The sequence below is a fragment of the Bombus impatiens genome, unplaced genomic scaffold (genome assembly GCF_000188095.3).
Source record: "Bombus impatiens unplaced genomic scaffold, BIMP_2.2 scf_0210, whole genome shotgun sequence".
Classification (NCBI taxonomy): Eukaryota; Metazoa; Arthropoda; class Insecta; order Hymenoptera; family Apidae; genus Bombus; species Bombus impatiens.
The window spans coordinates 27,863-51,024 of NT_176629.1; the positions used below are offsets into that span (position 1 = coordinate 27,863).

The window sequence follows — 23,162 nt, forward strand, 5'->3', positions numbered from 1 at the left end:
AGGCTTTGTTTTCGAGAAAATCGACTTTGAATTTTCGCTCGGTACGCGTACACTTTATCACGTCTCGTTATAACGGATCTCACTGTAGATCGTTGTCTCGATGGAAAAATTAAAAAAAAAAATTTAAAAAATTTTTTATTCTATATCTTCGACTTCTTTTTTCGCGTAGAATTACCTCCTTTCCGCTTGTACCACCAGTTACCTACCACCCTGTATTGTAACTCCTATATACATATATAAATTTTCAGATTGGTTTCAAATTTTATATATAAATATAAATATATATATGTAGGTATATATAAAAGTTCTTTGTAATAAATATTCAAATACTTTTGTAGGTCTCCGTAGTTGTAAATTGCATAACACTGGTAGCAAGGAGAATTATTCGCGTAGTAATTCGATTTTCTTTTGTACGTCGGGGCGGGATTCTGATTCAATGTGGCGGTTATAAAGTGCAAGTGAAATTACCCGTGTAATGGGCTGATTTCCATTTACATATGAGACAGAAGTATCAGATACAGTACAAAAGAATATCTGTACTGATTCTGATCTGTACTGTACGCTTTCGCGTTTTATAAACAGCGAGGTGGGGATAAAAAATCGATGGAATAATAAAGGACACTGTATGATGTATTTTATTATGTGTCTAATAATTAATTATATTAACGTCTAGGGAAAGCTATTGTCCTCTCTTGCGTGAAGTCTGGATAACAGAGTGCAGTCGTCGGTATAGTTTTAAACATAGATACGCTTCTCCGCGTTTCCGCTCCACTTTCCGCACTAATATGCTAAAAAACTTGTCATCGATCGGTATATCTATATTTTTCCAAAGCGCTGCAAGGAATCTTGTGATCGATTAAGAGCCGTTTGATATGAAACCGCGTCGTGAAAGCATGAGAAAACATTGAATTTTAAATGCAATTTATTAATATCAGAGAAAACTATTTTAATTGCAGTCGTGAAGAATATCAAATCGAATATCACTATACAGTAGTATATTTTTACTGGCAATTATTTGTCGCTTGTAACAGAACAATGCGCCAATTAGGATGTGATACAGTGCATCTCATAACTGCAAAACTACCCACAACATTTCAATTCTTATATGTATGTGTTAATATAACAAGGAATAGAATTTGAAATGTTTGAAATCATATTAGAAGACTATGATTTCAGAAATTGTCCAAAAAGGATAAATCACTGAGGAGAAGAGAAGAGAAACGATAGCAAGTATCATCGTAATTTTAAGTTTTTTGTCTTATACTTTCTCACGTTATGTTAGGGAATGAGTTGGAACACATAGTTCGTAAAATATTAATACATTTTTAAAAAGAAATTGAAAATTAAAAGAAAAATGAAGTTTTACTACATTTGGGTATTTAATACAAATCATTTCAAGTATGCCTCATTGTTTAAGGATCGTTATTAAGTAGAAAGATTATGCAACAGAATACTATGAATTTTAGTTTAATTTAGCATAGTTAAAAAAGCTATACACACGAAAAATTAATTTTTTTAATCTGTCCGAGCATTTCTGTAACGTGAAAATTGATTATCATTTCAGTTATAATTTATTATACATTATTATATATTATATATTATAATATATAATAAATTATATATTATAATATATATATATTATATATATTATATATATTATAATATATAATAAATTATATATTATAATATATATAATATAATATAATAAATATAATATATAATAAAAAATAAATGTTATAATAAATTGCAATTACGAAGAAACTGATTACATTTCTGTCACCTGTAATAAATAATCTCTAAACATAATACGAAGCAACTGAATAAATATCTTAATTTGCGCAGATAAATTAACAAACATGAAAATACTGTAGTGTCCAAGTATTAAAGTGGTTAATTATATCTTATTTTTGTTAACTTCTTTTATAACTATAGAAACATCGTATTTACATACAGAATATTCTGTTATATAAAAATTGAATTCAAACTATAGTAAGATGGAATTGCAACAATAACTTGGAAATGTCTTAGGTTTCTCTCTATTTGCAATAAGTTTGATCATTGAATTTTGCAATACTTTCACTTAGATTTTGTCGTGTTGTATATATTTTCTACCGTATACCTATATAAGAAGTGAACATTTTAGACCCGAAGATACACATAACGGAGGAACTGCATTTACTAAAGTTGACGTAACAGGTTATCTTCGTATACTAGAACGGATAACCGGATACTCGTTTCCTCCTGAAGGTACGCCATTTATGGGAAATCGCGACAGGGCCACTCTTCCTGGTGGTATCTGTAAACGGTATTATCGCGATTAGAGGTGTACTTGTGCAATAGAACGCTATCTAAATGAGAATCATTGGTATTAGTATCTTCGTGTGTTTGCATATTAATAAACTTGAATGAATGTAGCAGCTCGTGCTTCAAATCGGTTGACCTACCAGTTGAAATATCGCTAATAAGAACTTTTACCATTATATTAACAGGGTTTTGTTTCTTCACAGCGACACTACTTAGAGGTGTATTTTATGATTATTACCCTCGCTAAAAGCAATAAATATAGTTCCTGAAGACTTTAGCTTACTCCCGTTACTATCATTCGTATATCTTCGCAGAGCAAATGTCGCTACTACTAACAAGAAATTATAGTAACACGCTAAAGTATATTACCCTTTCCACACAAAATGTTTAATTTGTCCCCTTTGTATTTCAATGAAATATTTATATCCATAAATTATAAATCATATGTATATTCCTGAATATATTACACATTTTTTGTGCGTTGTTGTACCGCGGTTAAGTTATTTATCAATAAAGTTCAACGATTATTCTTATCAGTAGATACAAGACTGAATTTTTCATCAAGAGTAGTAATAATTTAAAATATCGATGACATATTTTTGTATTCCTTTTGGTGCATACTGTAAATTTTTTAAATGTTAGTTCCTTCTTCCTCAATACCTTATACAGAATGTATAAATAGTTAAATGTATAAAATGCTCAATCGTAAATAGAAAACTTTATTTCCATTTTTTGGGTCCATAATACAAAATTTAAAAATTCATTTCGTATACATATATAATTGTAAATTAAATGAAATTGCATTTGGTATAAGGATTTTTCTTACTTATATGTTAGCCACTGTATATGAAATAAAAATTTGATGAAACCTGCGCTAGTTCTAATCATTATTCCAAAACACGATCCCGTTATATAATTATTCAATGTAACTTACCTTGTAATTAATTTAAAAATCAGAGAAACCGAAGTTTTACGCTCTTTGATATAAATTATCGAGATACAAATACGAGTGAATACAATTACGTGATCTCGATCACAGATTAGCACCTGACGCAGTTACACATGTTAAGAAAGTTATTCTTTTAATTGTCGTGATTAATGTGGCTGCCGTTACAATGTTCATATATATAGGTATAAGGTAGAATTGATATATTACTGAGAACTATTGCGACGATGCAAAGCTATGTCATTGCAGATATAAATCTGCACGTATCTGACAGCATATGTGCGTTAATTCTTTGCGTGAAATCACGCAATATTTTACTTGAAATCTTATACGAACAATGCAGCGTACGTGATTGACGAAAAGAGAAGGGGAAGATAATCGAATAATAGAGAAAAAGTTTTACTTCGATTTATAAAAGATTTTATAACAAAAGTTAACACTAAATCTACCGAAATTTCTTGTATGCATATCTATTTCGATCGTGCTTGATCAAAATGACCTTCCGGACCTTAAAAAAGGATTATTGTTTTCATAATTAAACGTAGATAGTTAATTTGTTGCTGAATGAATTAGTATATGAACAACTTTCATAATTCGACGATACAAATTTATTTGTATATAATTTCAATTATAAGCCGAAAAAGAGTATAAAAAATGAATGGTAGTTATACAGGGTGGTTGGTAACTGGTGGTACAAGCGGGAAGGGGGTGATTCTACGCGAAAAAAGAAGTCGAAAATATAGAATAAAAATTTTTCGTTTGAGGCTTTGTTTTCGAGAAAATCAACTTTGAATTTTCGCTCGGTACGCGCGCACTTTATCACGTCTCGTTATAACCGATCTCACTGTAGATCGTTGTTTCGATGGAAAAATTAAAAAAAAAATTTTTATTCTATATTTTCGACTTCTTTTTTCGCGTAGAATCACCCCCTTCCCGCTTGTACCACCAGTTACCAACCACCCTGTATAACTACCATTCATTTTTTATACTCTTTTTCGGCTTATAATTGAAATTATATACAAATAAATTTGTATCGTCGAATTATGAAAGTTGTTCATATACTAATTCATTCAGCAACAAATTAACTATCTACGTTTAATTATGAAAACAATAATCCTTTTTTAAGGTCCGGAAGGTCATTTTGATCAAGCACGATCGAAATAGATATGCATACAAGAAATTTCGGTAGATTTAGTGTTAACTTTTGTTATAAAATCTTTTATAAATCGAAGTAAAACTTTTTCTCTATTATTCGATTATCTTCCCCTTCTCTTTTCGTCAATCACGTACGCTGCATTGTTCGTATAAGATTTCAAGTAAAATATTGCGTGATTTCACGCAAAGAATTAACGCACATATGCTGTCAGATACGTGCAGATTTATATCTGCAATGACATAGCTTTGCATCGTCGCAATAGTTCTCAGTAATGTAAAATCACCCCCTTTCCGCTTGTACCACCAGTTACCAACCAGCCTGTATATGCGTGTTTCTTTCGTTCAAATACACCTTATATACACGTATATACACATTTTCCTAAATATATAAATAATATAAAACTTATTCGGCTTTACTGTATTTTTTACAAATTATTTTATTCTCGAATGTACATTTGCTGCACACATATTTTTTGCATCCCAAACAGATTTTGGTAGTTTTATAACCCTTAGAATATTTTACTTAACAAGTTTTTCGTATACGTGAATCCGAACTTGTATTTGTTTATGTCTTTGGCACATTTCCTTTTCCCCGCAATTCCAATACGCAGCGCCAAGTTTTCTTAATAAAAATTTCTGCCTTGACATTTTTTTTCCAGTTATTTCTTTATATAAAACCCAGGCATCTTTTTCTGCTCGCTCAGAATATTGAGAAACATTTGAAGGAACCACCTACAAGATTTCGAATTGACACTGCATTTTATTGCCATTTGATCATTTCTTTTGAGTTGGCCATGCCATATTCAGATAGCCTTTCTTTTATACTGATTGTTTACAAGACTGAATACCATATTATCTCGAGCAGTCAAATAGACCGATGGAGCTAGGTAGGACAGACTAAATATATTTCTTGAAAAAGAAAAAGAGAAAACGAAAAATAAATACTGAAAACTACATTGTATGCATATGTCGGAGATGAAAGGACACCGGAGCCTTCCCTCTGGAACTTCGGGAAAATCCGTAAAATTATAATTAAAGTTTACATTTGTAATTAAACAATTTGCCGTCATTCTGCCCAATTGTACTTGTTTGCGATTTGTGATAATAAACTTGAGCTCAAGGCGACCATCAGCCGCCGAACGTAGCCGCGGTCAACGGGACGGACGCTTCGCCTAACAAAGGTATGGAACGATAGTATGATCCTCGTTAAAAGAAATACCCATAGAGATACCTGATAGTAAAACGTTCCAACGGTTCCTTCGTACAATGAATACCAGATGCTGAGGCACGTACACAGCACAAGTCCAGTTAGCCTGAGGACCCGCTATAAAACCTGGTGTTTTTGGTAATTAAGATTTTCCAAACGGACAGACAGCCTTTGTCCCAAGTTGACCAATTGACAGCAATTGACAGCGACGTCAATTTCCCTTACTTTCGGAACGAGGTCTATACTCGACGAATCCGATGATCTCGTGTCCTTAGACATACCCCATCATAGTTTTCTTCGGTGGCATCATCGCGACGAAAATTGATTCTTTCTTGCGATCTCATCGACGAAGAGAGTAGCGCCTTACGATCTGTGAGTATTACACGTTTGAGTCAGATTGTGTGAGCAAGTATATCTATCATCCCGTTGACCGTGGATTCGTTATCAAACCTAAGACCAACGTCACTAGTATCGCAAGTGCCCAACCACCGCGGTTGATTGTCGAATCGGTAGTATCCATACTCGTATTACCAGGCCGTACCTTCGTTATAACCCAGCGATGGCCCAACCAGGCCGTACCGTCGTTATAACACAGCGATGGCCAATTCCAATGAAGATCTAGCAAACGCCCACAACCCTATTGCTCCTTTCCTGACGCTTCTCCGACACATATTTTAAAAAAAGCTGTATAGTTTGATGTGATAATGTTTAAATATGTGAAAGCTGTACAAAAGCTTGAAATGAATGATTGTGGTAGGTTTAGTGTTAATACAAATAAAATCTTAATAAAACAAATTTTATTAATACATACAATAATGTATTAACATAATAAAACAAGTTTCATTAACATAATACAATAAAAGACAATGTAATATCATTTAAATGCAAGAAATAAGATTAAAAATTATTTTTAAAAATGATTTAATGGCAAATTTGAAATATTAACCCCTTAACCTACGATTTACGTTCGAGAATTTACGTTTGGTCCGATCATCTACTACGGGCTATGCCCGTAATATTTACGTTTAGCTCGATCATATACTACGGGCTATGCCCGTAGTTGTAGGTTAAGGGCTTAAATATTTTGAGCTCCATATGGCCATGTAACACTCTATTTATGGCCATAGTTCGTGCTCTATAGCGAAACCACAAACTATGCGATGGTTCTGCATAAGGTATCGACTGTAGAAAAATTATCGGTGATGTGATTCACTATGAACGCAACGAGGAAAAAAGGTTGCGTAAAGGTAATGAATCACGAAACTTGAATTCAGTTCAAAGTACAGAAAGAAGAAGATAAAACATTTAGTAGTCTGCCTTTTGCAAAATAATTGTCATCAATAATGCACGATTATCAAAGTGCTGTAGGCAGCATACTTTCACCAACCACTTTTCTAACGGGATTCGAAATTTCCATCAATTTCATATCATTATTAAAAAGAATTTATTAGAAAGCATTAAGACGTTTCATAAATCAAGTAATCTGAAAAACTATCTGTTGTTTCTGAATTATGTTTATCGTCCCCCATTTTCTATAACTGTTTGTCATTTTTCTACCAAGTTTTTTGTCCCTCTTTTATAAAATCCCGTTTTTAAATCAACTTTCAGAAAAACCGCATGATTTATAGGACCGTATTTAATTTAAAGATCCTATCTAGCAGTTTTTCATTTTTCATTGAAGTATGTCGAAATATTTGAAATTCTTCGTGCTTCTTACCTTTTAACACTGAAACTTCTTACCTTTTAAATATACTATACATAATTAATTTAGAATTGAAGCAATATGACAAAAATAAATAATTATATATATGCAATTACGTTTCTATCTTAATAATAATTATTACCAAACAAAGATGGCAGGAAAAATAACAAAATCTCAGGTTTCTTAAATTTTAAAATAGTAGATTAAAAAAGGGAATAATTTTACGTGATAAAACAAAATCGGAAATATAGAATAAAACTTTTGGCAAAGGTTTCATTTTGAACAAAATAAGGTTTGAACACGTAATTACAAATTAGCCCGGTAATCGACAAGTTTTCAAATTCGATTTTTTTTAAAACCAAGCATTATGTGAAAAAAAGGTCATCCTACATTTTCGATTTAGTTTTTTTTTTACATAGAATTATTCTTTCGTCGATTGTAATATGATTACTGAGAAACTTTATATAACATTATTATGATAGTATGAACGTTATAAAACTTTATTGCAGTCCGCTATTTGACAACGAATCAATACCATCTAAAAACACAAAACAAGATCAAAATAACGTTTAGAAAGCACAAAACGAAAAGATAAAATAAAATTGACAAAGGAATCATAGACGCATATTCTTTAATCAAAGCATTTCCAGATCACAAGGCTGAGAAATATGTTTAGTCCGTTTTTCTTGATTTTCTCACTATTATGTCCCTTGATGGTTAAAACGAAGTATTTGAACATTAAATATATAGCTGAAGAAGGAAATAACCTGGAAAATTCGAAAATATAATCTTTTAAAATTAAGCGATAAATTTTAAGATTAATAATAGTTCACGTAAATAATATTATTGATATATTTTAAGTGTGCAAGGGGTTGACAAAGACACATTTTTAATTGGAAAATTAAATGTAGACGATTTTGATGTAGAATTGGTTTGCAATAAATCGAACTTTAAAATTGCTCTTTTATAAAGGATGAGAAATGTAACTTATCATGCGATTCACTTGTGTCCTTCGATTTAAAAAATATCGACAAGTATTCCACGTGGAGAAAAAGCTAGCCGAACAAGTCAGATAGAACCCGCAATCGCTAACATCGATAGACAGAGCCCTACTGTCATCGTCGTCTAATGTACTTACGTGGAGTCACGCCCCCGCTAGTATGAGGCAAAAGCGAACCGAGGGTAACCGAAGTAAAACGAAGCGTACCGAAGAAACCGCGATCTCTCTACGCTCGCGAGGAGCTGAAGTTCGCGGTGTTCCCTCGATCGAATCGCGCGGCAAAAGCCGCAATCCCGCCGCGTGCGGATAGCTGAACACAACCGATACGACACGCCGATACCTTTGCCCGTGTGTATGTATATCGGTGCACATACACACCTACATCGTGTCGCTTGCACGCCGCGTCAGCGATAAGGAGCGCCGATTGGTCGCTTCGCCGGTTGCTTCTCCGCTTGGTTCACCAAGACCTAAAGCGGCTGCGCGGTCCAGGTAAGTAAGCACTACGTACCTGGCTGTGCAATGTCTCCCAGTCTACTGTCACTGGCTCTTATGTGCTACACCGGGTCTCGAGTTTTTCGGGAACTCGTAGATCTGGCGTGAAGCTAGCTACTGCCGCAGCGTAATCCTCGATCTTCGAAACCGAAACGGAAGTGGACGGACGGCCACTAGCGGCAGCGCGACCAATGCCACACGCTCCTCTCTGGATACACCAGTGCGCCCTTAATATCGGCTCAGTAATGGTGGCGGAAAGTGACACCAGCTTGCACCGCGGTTGGCTCGTTTTATTGTGCGAACGAACATCGGTGAGTCGACGCCGATCCCCAGTCTAGCGGCTGTGTTTCGCTCGACCGGATGCGGTCAACGTAGTCTTCGTGTCTTCGACCGATTGAATCTCGCTCTCTCGGAACTAGAGGGACGCGTAGGTGTATCGAGCAGTCTCGGTTCTTTCGCGTGTTTTTGGCACGACGGAGATCGGTGAAAGCCGATCCTACTGGGGGAAAGAACTCGATTCGTCAACCGTTTACACATCGTCGATCACCTTTGTTTTAATGTAATTGCCGTTTATTTGGACGATTTTATATGGAATTTATGTAGTTTTGTTGGAAAACTGGTCAAGTTGTGCAGTGTCGTGACCATTTCCATGTCGCTGATTTCAAAGGAGGAATAATACGCTTGTCGGATTAGTAAGTTGATAATGTGACGCATAATACGACGAGTTACGTTTAGTGGAAGTTACAGCTGTTTTAAAGTTCCGTTTGAATGAATGGATGTTGTTTGATTAAGTCTCGAATGTTCTTCGATTATGAAAGACTAATATATCAAAATGATGAATCTGTGATAATCCTGGCATTTACGAATACTTCTTTGGTACTAGTATTTACTCTTTAATAAAAGATAAGTTAAAATGTTCTTCTATCTAAGAATTAACTTTACTTAAAAATGTATATCGATGAAATTTAGATTTGTTTGGCGATAAATGAAATCCAATTATCCGTCATTTATTACTTTCATTTTTGACAGAATTAATTGCGATAAGCTTTAATTTACTCAAAAAGAATATTCTATTGATGCAATAGTTAAGTACGAAATCGGTACATTCTGGTCACGTTATAGTATCACACTAATTACTTCTTGAGCAGGAGGATAGTAACCGCAACTTTATCTTGGAGCAATCTATCCTCGAAGATGAAGCTGTTCAACCAGCTTCATCGTACACACTGTTTCCAGGTTGTTCTCCGTGAAAGACGTTAATTCTTAGTTAGGATTCCGCCTCATCGAAACTCTTCAATTTTGTATGCAAATTGACGATTCAAAGTAGCTTTCACACTGCAATTGTAATCACGTATATTTCCTGAAAATTGTTAGTTCTTTCATGAAGTTCAATTCTTTCTTTCAGATTTTTTTTTTATTTCCATAATAGAATTCTATTTTATTATGTACTATATCTTTTAAAAGAATATAGCTATAGTAGTAAATGAAATAAATTTTACAAAATGAGTATTCATAATAAAATGATCATTTAAATGAATTTTGTTAAGACAACAAGATTGTCTATAATTCTAATATTTCTATTTTATATAGATTAAAAGACATAGTTTTGCAGTAACAAATAAAATAAATGTTACAGAAGGCATGTTTATAAAAGAAAGCTTCGTTTGAATGAATATTATTAAAATGACATTATTCACAAGTCATGTTCCGATATCTCCGATTTTTTGGGGAAAATGTATATACAATATATAACGTAATCTTAATAATAAATGAAATAAATTTAACAAGAGGAATACTTACAATGAAAAACTCCGTTTGAATGATTATTGTCAAAGTGATAAATTATTAATACTACATATACAGTGTAATAACTAAATATATAGTTTAATAATTTATGTGATTTTAAACAAGGCATTTATCAAGACCATTGAAGACAAAATTTTTAAATTAATACATAAATCTGCACAGCTTTTAATGCCCTTAAGGCGGATGCGTGGGATTGGCGCGCAATGATTCTTTATGGGTTTGCTTCTACTATTACTTTCGTCTTTTGCTGATCGGATGTGACAACTGTGTCCACTCTTCTATTTTACACGTTTACTGGTTTCAACAAATGCTGATTTAAACTTAACCTAAATCATTCGAAACTTTATAGTAATTCTCAGTTATAAATTTGCTTTTATAAATGTATTCAAATAGGTATGTGATTTCAATGAAATTAAATTAGTTAAAGAAGCACATTAACTGGCTATTTAGTTTAGTTAAATTAGAAGAAAATATATTGCAATATATTAGAAATTTAGTTAAAGTGGAAAAGGTATATTTATGTATATATTGGAATTGGAAATATGTTTATTTATAGATACATCTATCTAATATAAGTAATTTGTAAGTAACTATTTTTAGATAATTACTTTTATAAATAATTCTTAATAAATCTATTCTGTTGCAGCTTTTTAATCCATACTATTCAGGACATAAACATTATTGTATGAATGAACTTAATTTTCAAAATTAATATTATTCGTTAAGTACTAGGACCTTTTATAAATTGTTTTAGAGACATTTTTACAGATATGTAATCAAATGTAACGACTATATAAAAATATATATTTGCAATCATTTGATGTATATCTGTAAATATGTCATAAATGAATTTTTTGCCAGATATTCCATTAAATAATATATCTAACGAATTTGATAAAATATGAAAATATTTGATAGTTAAACGCCTCAAATGTAAAGATTGTTCGATTCATTGTTTCGCTTGTGTTAAATGTAGCGAAAATTATATCAGGATTATATAAGGCAATAAATTAACGCATTCCAAAAATTTGCTTACTGTATTCTAATCATATAAGAGTAAACGTTTGCATCGGAAATTCTGTCCTTCATGGATTCAGAGGTTAAAGGTATGTAGGCTAACGGTATATGTATATATACGTATATATATGGAAATAAAAAAAACAACGAAAAGAACTAGAAGGAAGCTACGTTTACGTTATGAAGCTAATTTATGTTTAAATACTATAATTTTGTTAAATACTATTTGGTAAATTATCTTAGGAATTGTGATGAATTAGAAATTTGAATTACATATAAAATTATATAAATGTAAGATTTTCTATTTTTTAAATATTTGTGCTATTATACATTAGATGGAATTAATAACGTAAACAAATTGAATTATATAAGTAATTTAATTATGTTTTCTATAATGGGGATAATAAATTGGCCAAATTTTTATTACAGGTAGTAAAAGCAATGTGGAAAAATATATTCTCATCGATTATGTTAATTATTAATTAATATAAATTGTTAATATTGTTAACTTATATTTTCTATTGCTATTAAGCAGGTTTGAACAAGGAATAAGAATTAGGGAAAAAAGTTAAAAATGAGGAATACAGATACATTTTTGCTTGGATATATACATATCCAAAAGCTTACTTATCAAAATAAGTATTTAATAAACCGTACATACTGTATTTTCGAACAGAAAGGAAAATAAAAGAATAATAAAATAAAATTTTCCATTTTCACGTACAGTAACAGGTTAATGTTTCACAATTTCCTAAAAATAAAGTACGATGATAATTTCTACATGAATATTTTGTGCGCATCACGTATAAATTTTACTATATATCTGTTTTATAATTTATAACGCAAAGTGCAACATCCCTGTCTCTGGACGTACAATATTTATAGACCAAAATATTAATTAAATACAAATATAAAAAATACTGCATTTTAGATAGAGTCAAAAAATTTTTAATCTTTTAAATGAATACTATATTTAATAATATAAATAATGTAATACTTAAAAATCAGTGAATATCAGTTAATGCGAACATCTCAATTACTTTAGTATTTTGAACATGGAAACACTTACGATAGGAAACTTTTATATCATAAAGTTATATAAAACATTTTTAAATTACATTAGCACAGTAAAATTTAAACATATTAAACATATACAATTTTAAACATATATTTAATAAAAGTGTTATACAGCCTGAATAACCATCTGTAGCATATAATAAATGTTAAATTTGGTCCAACTGAATATGTATTGAAGTTTTCAATATAATGGATAGCTGACTGTTTAAATACTTTTGTGATCACTGTGAAATACAGATATATTTGCACTAAATATCTTGTAATTTATATATATATAAATTATAAATTATTAAATTATTATCTAAACTAAATATCTTGTAATTCATATATATATGTATACATAAATTATAAATTATTAAATTATTATATATATATAAATTACAAGATATTTAGTGCAAATATATCTGTGTATATATATAATATTTCGTGTTTTAAACGTTACCAATCTAATTATAATAGTCAAGTCTCATAACGGTGCTAATGAAATTTTAAAGTGTTTTGTATAGCACACATATTATATTCATAAAAGGCATCTACAAATGTTCGAATACTTTCATGAGCTTATATACATCTAATATGTAGATGTTTATTCTTATCGTATCTTGATCCTGTATTACACGCACAAACACAATTCCAGAAAAAAGAGAAAAAAAGAGATAGAGAGAAACAGGAGGAAGATATTCGAGTACTTGATCGAATTGTCTAAAAGTCAAAGAAAATATCGTTCACTGTTATTTGGTCGTGTCCATTGCATCGTATACATAGTATGTTACGTTAATATGCTTTATCACTATGCGACGAGAATGAAAACCAGATATATGCCACTTGGTGGAACACCTACGAGGTACACTAACGCAACATTGGCACCAACCAGAAAGATGTAGCAATCTTTCTTGCGTGGTGTGTCAATTCTTTTTTTACAACAAAAGAAGCTAGATACAAGCGATACGGCAACTGCGCGATCGCCCAAGAGTTACTGTCCTCGGACTAAAAGTCAGAGAAGCTGTCGTTTTATTTATCCGAATTATTCTGTTAACACATTGCAGTCTCAAGTGCTTTTTATGCTTTCTGCATAATATTCGAGGACATAAGATATTTCGTGGATTAGATTGTGATCGATAGATTGTGTAAAATTTTTAATTAATTTGTGTGCGAAATATACTGGAATTTGTGAAAAAATGGGATAATTATATAGAAAAGGGTACGCTTCGTCGATTTTAATGACCTTGAAATATGTTGTCAAAGTCAACATTCTTAACAACTTTTTTCTATACGTGTTACCGCCCTTTGGCCTTAGTTTCTGAAATATTCGCAAAAAACTACTACAATTTATGTTACGATTACACTTCTGAAGTAGGCGAGCGCATTTTTATGTAGTCCGATTTGAACTTAATCCAATGATGAGAGAGATAACCAATTTTGTGATGTTATATAAATGAAATGCTGTTAGAAACTAAATTGACCAACTCCGCACATTTTGTAAATTTTTTTAATTCATTATTTATGATACATGATTTAATATATGATTTAGTCTCTCACAAAGAAAACAAATGACGTATTTCCATAATTTTATTTGTGGTAAAACCTAAGAAGACCATTAAGAGACTAATACCTATAAATAATCTTAAATCTTAAGGTAAATTTAAACAAGTAATATTTGTAATATTTGATCAATTTACTATATCTTCCAATATATAGAGTCGTCTAATAATCTTTCTATAAATTGCAATGTCTTAGTATTTTATTCTATATTATTCTATATTATTCTATATATAGGTGTTATTTTTTTGACATTCAAAATGTTATTACGTTAAAGTACATTGAAAATTATAGTATACTATCAAAAGTACCCAATTTATTATATGTCCATAATAACTAGGTTTCGATTTGTTTTCATATTTAATATATTAATATTATATTATGTGGTATTACTACATTATTCTATATATAGTAGGTATTATTTTTTTGGCATTCAAAATGTTATTACGTTAAAGTACATTGAAAATTATAATATGCTATCAAAAGTACCCAATTTATTATATGTCCATAATAACTAGGTTTCGATTTGTTTTCATATTTAATATATTAATATTATATTACGTGGTATTACTACATTATTCTATATATAGTAGGTGTTATTTTTTTGGCATTCAAAATGTTATTACGTTAAAGTACATTGAAAATTATAGTATACTATCAAAAGTACCCAATTTATTATATGTTCATAATAATTAGGTTTCGATTTGTTTTCATATTTAATATATTAATATTATATTATGTGGTATTTTCATATTTAAAATGTATCATATTATATGTACACATTAAAAAATAAGAAACAATGAAATAATTGGCAATTTCAAAAGGTTTTTAATATTTAGAAAATCATGCATTTAAGGAACGGATTTCTGAACATTTCTGAACGAGAGAATATAAGTGCTTATCTCTCACAATTTCTTATACATATAGCAACTCCATTTCAACATGTTTTCAATTAACAATAAACATAAATGTGTTATAATTAAACGTTATGTAATAAGTGCGTTAATTAAATAAGATACCAATGCAATTTTTCGATATATTCAACACGTGCTGTACTTTACACACTTCTCCTTTGCCTAATGTCACAAGCGAAGATCGCTTTCTGGTGTTAACTGAGATACCAAACGTGGTGACGCGTGTTTCGGCGGGATAGAACAGTCATTGATTTCCACAGGAATACATCACGTGCGTCTGTTGCGTTCATTGCGTGAGTACTGTAGCATTAACGGGGCATAGTCGTGATACTGTGGTGTGTGCATGTCACTAGTCATAACTTGTTCGTTTTCATCGATCAATAAAACTAATGCAACGATCTCACATCGACCAGTCAATAGTGCATAATAAACGTTAAAAACTCGCTAAATAGTAGATTATGCATTTTTATAAACTTTAAAGTTAAAGGGATGAAATCTAAACAGAGATTTGTTTCATTTGCTCTAAATATTATTGAGTTATACTTTGGATATTTTATGTGCTTTTGTTTCCTATGTGAATTCTGTATTTACATTTCTGCATCTTTGAACTTTTTATAAATGCACGAAGATTCGTAGTTTGTTAATTTCTACTAGCATGTTCGACGAATAATAAATAATAGCTTTCGCAAAATACCTTTTTTCTTTATTTTATATTGGGATCAGTTGCAATATGATTAATTTAGAAGATCATTCTCCTGAAATGCAAGTAGCAAGCTTTAGAAATGTGAAATTGGTATGTATGGTCGAAAAGACGCAAAACCTCCTTCAATTAATTGTCGTTGTGTAATAACAAGAAACTGATACAATAATCTTCGAGTTAATGTAACGATTAGGCAGCGAGTTTTTATGCATTTGTAGAAAACTTAAACATGCAAAAATACAAAGAATGCAAAACTTGGCACCTATTATAATGTTTAATATGTAAAACAAATTTCTGATTAAGTTCTATTTCTTTATTTGCTTTTTTAAAAATATAAATTTACTCAAATATCCGCAGTCCCGAGGACTATAAATATCCAAGGACCCGGTACGATTATTTCGATTTTTTGATCAGCATTCATATAATGGTAGAGCTTGAAGAACTGAAACTAATTGTATTCTTATCCCGTAAGATAAAACTGCAGGTAACTTCAACTTTTTATGGTCCAAGCTGTAGTTGACATTTAATTCCAGGTAATTTATAAGCAATAATCAATCTATTTTAAAAAATTGTTTAGAATTTAAATGTGCTCTCTTCTTTTGTGCTTGTCTACGTTAACATTTTTGTGATAAATGAAGGTATGGCACCAAAAAGTCAATATATATTTTCGATACTTCAGATACTATTTTGTACATACAGCGCGTGTTACAGCATTGACACGAAGAGAAGTAGCTTCAAATTTTTATTGAGAATCGAAGCTTTGTAAGTACTAAAAAACATACTAGCGAAAAAGGTATTCAATTTCTGGAAATTGTCCAAAGTTCTCAATTTTATTGGAAATCCCAAGTTTATATTAGAAAAGTAAATTTCAGGTTTTGAAATTCTGTTCAAAGATTTGGATGAAAATCGCGATTTTATACCAGGGCAATAGAATAGTAGAAGAAATAATCGATTTTAAATTGGAATATGATTGCAACAAAATAAATTCTAGGAATTGATGAAAACTTTGAATTTGTAATTTTGATCGAAATTGTGATTTTGTATTAAGAAAATAAAATAGCAAAAGAAATATTCGATTTCAAGGTATTCCAAGAATTTTTTTTTATTATTTAATTTGTACTTTACAATTTGTCCAGCTGGACATTTGGTAAATTCCAAAAATTTAAAGCAACTTCGCTACGCACATTTATTTAATTTATATAACGTACATTTCCTTGCCACTGTTCATATTAATTCTGTTTCATTTATTAAATGTGCTTTATTACTATTTCCTATTAAATCACTCAAAATAATTAAAAGTTAGCAAAAGAAAGAAAAACAGATGAAAGATAGTAATTTAGGAAACTGTATTGCATATTTTTAGACTAAATTCAGAATCATATAAATAACATTTATGTCACCTAATTTACATTGCAATATCGAATAATGAAAACACTGTACAAGAAAAGTAAAAAAAGTTATAAAGTAAGTTGCATTAGCAATTTTAATACAGAAACTCTGTAAACAAGAAACATAACAAATACAGGATGGTTGGTAACTGGTGGTACAAGCGGAAAGGGAGTGATTCTACGCGAAAAAAGGAGTCGAAAATATAGAATAAAAATTTTTCGTTCGAGGCTTTGTTTTCGAGAAAATCGACTTTTAATTTTCGCTCGGTACGCGTGCACTTTATCGCGTCTCATTATAACGGATCTCACTGTAGATCGTTGTCTCAATGGAAAAATTAAAAAAAAAATTTTTTTTAATTTTTATTGTATATTTTCGATTTCTTTTTTCGCGTAGAATCACCCCCTTTCTGCTTGTACCACCACCCTGTATATTAATAAACATTCCCATTATAGGTATAAGAAGAGAAATCTTCTTAACCCCTTAACCTACAATTACGGGCATAGCCCGTAGTACGATGATCGGGCCAAACGTAAATATTACGGCCATTCTCGAACGTAAATCGTAGCTTAAGGGGTTAAGCCACAATAATAACAGAATAAGTAATGTGAACTGTCCTGCACAATTAAATTAATATTATCAGTGAAATTTTACAAATTGCAAATTATTTGCCACTTATTGGTATTAATGCATCATCTTGTATAGTAACTTTTTAAACAGATCACACGGTTTCTAAAATGATAAAACTCAACGTATGATTCCAACTAAGAATATGCTTCGCTAGTAATGTTTATGCATTTATAGAAAATTTAAAGATACAAAACCACGCAGAACGTATCAAATATACAAAAGTATATGAAATGTCCAAAGTATAATATAAGTATACTTTATAATATAAGGTGAACGAAACAAATTTCTATTTATGTCGAGTTGAGCGTAGTTAATCGGAAACAGTTAATGTTAATATCTAATAAACTATTGATATCGTTAGTTCCAATTTTCCAAACTCTTGTCACAAAATCAGGTGTAGTACCTTATAAATCAGGGTTTGGGAAACTGTCATCACCATTTCGAATAGAGTATTTACGAATAAGCTGCGATTGCTTACGCATAGTTATATTTTTATGTATAAAGTTAGGTTAGTTTATATATAAAGTTATGTATGTATAAAGTTATAGAATCAAAATCAAAATGGATCGCTTCACCTTCAAAATATTTTTGTATATCATGCGTAGTTTGTATGTTTTTGCATAATTAGATTTCCTAATTCTTTGATATTCAAGCAAATCTACCCTATCCTAGAATTATAACTTATTTTATCCTAGAACTAGTCCTCAAAAAGACAGCTTTCAAATGTTTTGTTTTGCAACTTATTTGTTTCGATTATAATCATTTATGTTTAATATTTAGAAATTGATAATTGTAATCTTAAAAAGAAACTAAGTCGAATAATGAACATGTGCTATAAGACATTTAGTGAGATGTAACAAGATATTTTTCTACTTGATTTTAGTCAATGGAACGTATTGATAACGCTTAATTACTTTATCTAAAAATGTCTTACATATACATATACATATATTCTATTAAATTTATACTATTGCAAAAATAATCCGCATATGTATGGTTTTATATAAAATATAAAATAAAGTATCAGTTATATCTGTTTCAACCAATGACAATTGGTCGTTTATTAATGGAGCTATCATTGTGCTATCTTAGAATAAAAATGTTACACTAATTCGAGGAACATGGTATCTACATTTTTCTTGTATTCTTATTCATAGTAGGATCTGCAATAGTATTCAAGAGTTTCTGAAAAGTTTTTTCGTTTCATATTCCAAAGATGATGTTCTTAAGAATTTTAATTAATATTATATAACTATTACTTATTATTGCTACTATTACTTACCATGTTCTTATAGTCAATATTATTTAAAATTCTTAGATATCATCTTTGGAATAGGAAGTGAAAAATCTATCTGACTGGAAACTTTTGCACACCACTGTGATTAATGCAAGTACGATGTTATCGTAAGCCGACAGTAAGGTGCAATCGGGAGGGTAATGCAAAGGAACTGTACGTTTTACAGAAGACTGAAGGCTGATCTGCAATACCTCCGAAGGAGGGGACTACTGAAGGCGTCGGGTGAACTATCGTACCAAGGACGTAAATGCACCAGATGCGGTGCACCGTTTGGTAGATTTTACAACACCGGTGCTCTGTGCACACGCTGCAGGCACAGAGTTTGCAGACAGTGCCGTATCGAGGTCAGGAGCCCTGCCGATAACAAAGACGTCGAATGGATCTGTAACATTTGCTATAAGATCGCGTGAGTAATTCTTCCATTGTTACACCGTTTCCTTTTTGCATAGCTTACGTTGTTCGCGACTCTACTAAGATTCCTTCCGACGTTTCCTTCATTCTTTGTGCTTTTCTGTTTTATAAGATTGCTTATCTTCTTTTTTATAAAATAAGTGACACGATTTAAAATCGTTTGAAAGTAATGCAGTTTTAATGTATATTAAAAGTAAGGTTTAAAATACTCTATTATAATGCAATATCTTTTTGTATACGGCAAATTTGCCAAGATTTAATATCGTACAAAATATTATATTAAATGTAGATTTTGTCAAAAATTATATTAATCTCTTAAGCCACCATAAAAATAAATTTTGATGAGTTCTGTTAGTCGCTGTAAATTTTTGTATGTCTATATCGTAAAATTAATAAAATGCAATCTATATAAAATTCTAGTGTATTAAATATAGATTTATAAAAATAAAGTTAACAAACTATTGCAATATTTTTCAAGTGAGCGACAGGCTTCAATTAAACATTTGGCTTTGTAGTTGATCGTATGATTATTAAGAGTACTAGTTATTATGATCATTTTGTAAATTTTTATACGTATTGATTAACTATGAAGTATGAAAGACATTAGATCATTTTGTAAGTAATGTCGTATTATATACATTATACGTGTAACTCTAAATCTTTGAAAAATGGAGTTTATCGTATGTATTAATGAATATTCATTGCCAATTGTTTTCTGAATATATGTATCAATTTTTTGGCAGTTTAATCACCCTGAAAAATTGTTAAACTTTTGACAATTGATAGGTCACTCTCATTTGATTATCGTCTTCAAATTCCGCATTCTGTTGAATTTTCTATTTCTTGGAAAAGCTCTTGCGGAGCGCGAAGTAATTAAAAATTTAAAGATTAGAGAAATTAACATACAGATTTCAAATTATGTTCTTTTATATTATTTAATATTTCTGCTTTTCATCTGAACATCGCTATTTTCTGAGCATTTTCGTCACAATTCATCAGTATTGATTATTTTTATATATATATATACGTATTTGTAATTTTTCTAATTACTGATTGCACTGATTTCCTTACATACGACCTAATTTTGGATTCAAAATTTAAGACAAGTAAGAAATAACGTTCCTTATGGAATGGCTTGATATGGTAATTGAAAACTATTTCCTCTTGTTAGTGTCGCTGTCTTTTTTCTACTAAAAAATTAGGTATTTTTGCTTCCACCTTTCTTATGCAAAAATTGAACTTGTACTTTTGTTCCTTTAGGGAATTACACGTTGTTACTGAGAAATGGACTTATGTAAATTCAGTATGTAAATCTGTAAATGGAAAAGCAGCGTCACCTGTGGAATTATTGAAAAGCAGCATCCGACGAGCTTGGACAATCAACGGTTTGTTGAATATTATTTTTTTATTCTATATATGTTATATTTATAGTTCTAATGTCAAGTTCCACATTTTATTGCGATGTTAGAATCATAATAATATTATTGTATAAATTCATATGAATTAAATACATACAGACTTGAACGTAATAGCATATTCCTTATAAATAATTAACATATCGACGTGAAATATCAAATATAATATATCTTCTATATACTATATAGTGTATACTATATACTATATATTATATAGTGTATTATATATATAATGTACTACAGTATATATAGTATTATCTTCTTATTTTCACATTAAATGCCATAAATAAATAAATAGTAGTTATGCAACAGTAGTTACATATGGATTTGTATACAAACATATAGCAGCAAATCATTTCATTGAATTAATGCAATGTCTAATCAATTTAGTTTTCCAAAAAGAGGACTTAAATTTCATCTAAGAAATAAAAAAGGAAGGAAGAATGTCGTTTTTGGAAAACATAAGTCAAACGTGAAAAATAAAATCATATATATTTAAAAACGCTATTTTAGAAGCATGTGGGAAATATATTCACTGAATATAACTCAACGTTTATAATAAATGTTTATAATGGAAATACAGACTGCAACAATTTATTGTATTACTAAATTTATTATTCAAAAAAGAGCTTATTCAAATTTCTGATTGTTTTCCAATTTCTGACAGAAATCCGTAATAACAAAAATTCATAAGTTCATAAAGAATTAATTGGAAATATTAGGTCGTCCGAAAAGTTTCTTTCATTTTATGAGGAAATAATGGATGCGCAACATTTTTCGTTTTATATTATTTTATCGAATTACGTATGGTGCATTTTGTTCTATCAAAATAAAAATCACAACATTCGATAGGTCAAGTTTCATGTTTGTAAAAGACGTGTGTGTAAAAGAAAGACACTTTTCGGACAACTTAATATTTTACCATTCTATTATATTTTTTCATTAGAGCCATTCAATTTCTACTATATCTTATGCAATAGAAATATTAAATAGATATACAGGGTGGTTGGTAACTGGCGATACAAGCGGAAAGGGGGTGATTCTACGCGAAAAAATAAGTCGAAGATATAGAATAAAAATTTTTCGTTTGAGGCTTTGTTTTCGAAAAAATCGACTTTGAATTTTCGCTCGGTACGCCTGCACTTTATCGCGTCTCATTATAACGGATCTCACTATAAATCGTTGCCTCGATGGAAAAATTAAAAAAAAATAAAAAAAAATTTTTATTCCATATTTTCGACTTCTTTTTTCGCGCAGAATCACCCCCTTTCCGCTTGTACCACCAGTTATCAACCACCCTATATATAAATTTTGTCATTATCTTACAGCCAAGAAATAATTGAAAAGATCTTAAGGATTATAAATTTCTTTTCTATAAACTTTTTACTCCGATATTTCTGTTCATTAGATCCAATACTAACTACATTAGATATAGTAAAATTATTAGGAATAGCATAAAATATATTATAATTCATACATACACACATATATATACGCGAGGAGCAAAACCGATGCAACATCATTTGAAACTGAATAACTTTTCCAAAATTGGACGAAACGACTTGGATTTTTTTTTCTTAAGAATTTAGAAGGATTAATTTACCAGGTGATATATAAAAAAAAAATGGGAAGAAATTGCCATTGGTTGGAAAAAAAATGAAAGGTCACTTTTTCAATTTTTTTTTATCCAAACCTGTAATGATAATTTAATCAGTTCGAAGATTTACGTTAACGATCACATTTTGGAGATTTATGTTAATTATATACGTGCTGAAAATTTCATCAAAATTGGTTAACGTCGCTATGAACTATAAAATGGCGAAAATCTCAGTTTTCGCGTCTTTCGGCCCAAAATCTACATCTTTCGATGCCTATCGCTTGTTTTTACATCAACCGATTTCAATAAAATTTTCAGCATATATATAACTGATATAAATCTATAAAATGTGTTGTTTAAATTTTTCTACATGCTTCGATAATAAAGTTGAAGAAGGCGAAAGTTAATTTCTTTCTTCGCGATTTCGGTCAATTGCAGTTTTCCGAAAATTTTTTTTGTACGTCATTTAGTAAACTAATCTCCGTAACTTTTCAAAAAAATCTATATCGTTTGGTCCAATTTTAAAAATGTTACTCAGTTTCAAAGATGTTGCATCAAGTTTTGCTC

At 30.4% G+C, this 23,162-nt stretch overlaps 1 protein-coding gene across 1 annotated transcript in view; it reads left to right on the forward strand.

Annotated features, from left to right (window-relative positions):
- The first annotated feature begins 15,251 nt into the window (after positions 1 to 15,251).
- LOC100750145 overlaps positions 15,252 to 23,162 on the forward strand; it is an 80,034-nt gene continuing 72,123 nt past the window's right edge. Inside the window, 4 exon segments of the mRNA XM_024366314.2 lie at positions 15,252 to 15,391; positions 15,393 to 15,452; positions 19,339 to 19,578; positions 20,844 to 20,968. Coding sequence (XP_024222082.1) covers positions 15,267 to 15,391; positions 15,393 to 15,452; positions 19,339 to 19,578; positions 20,844 to 20,968 — 550 coding nt within the window. The 5' untranslated portion in view covers positions 15,252 to 15,266.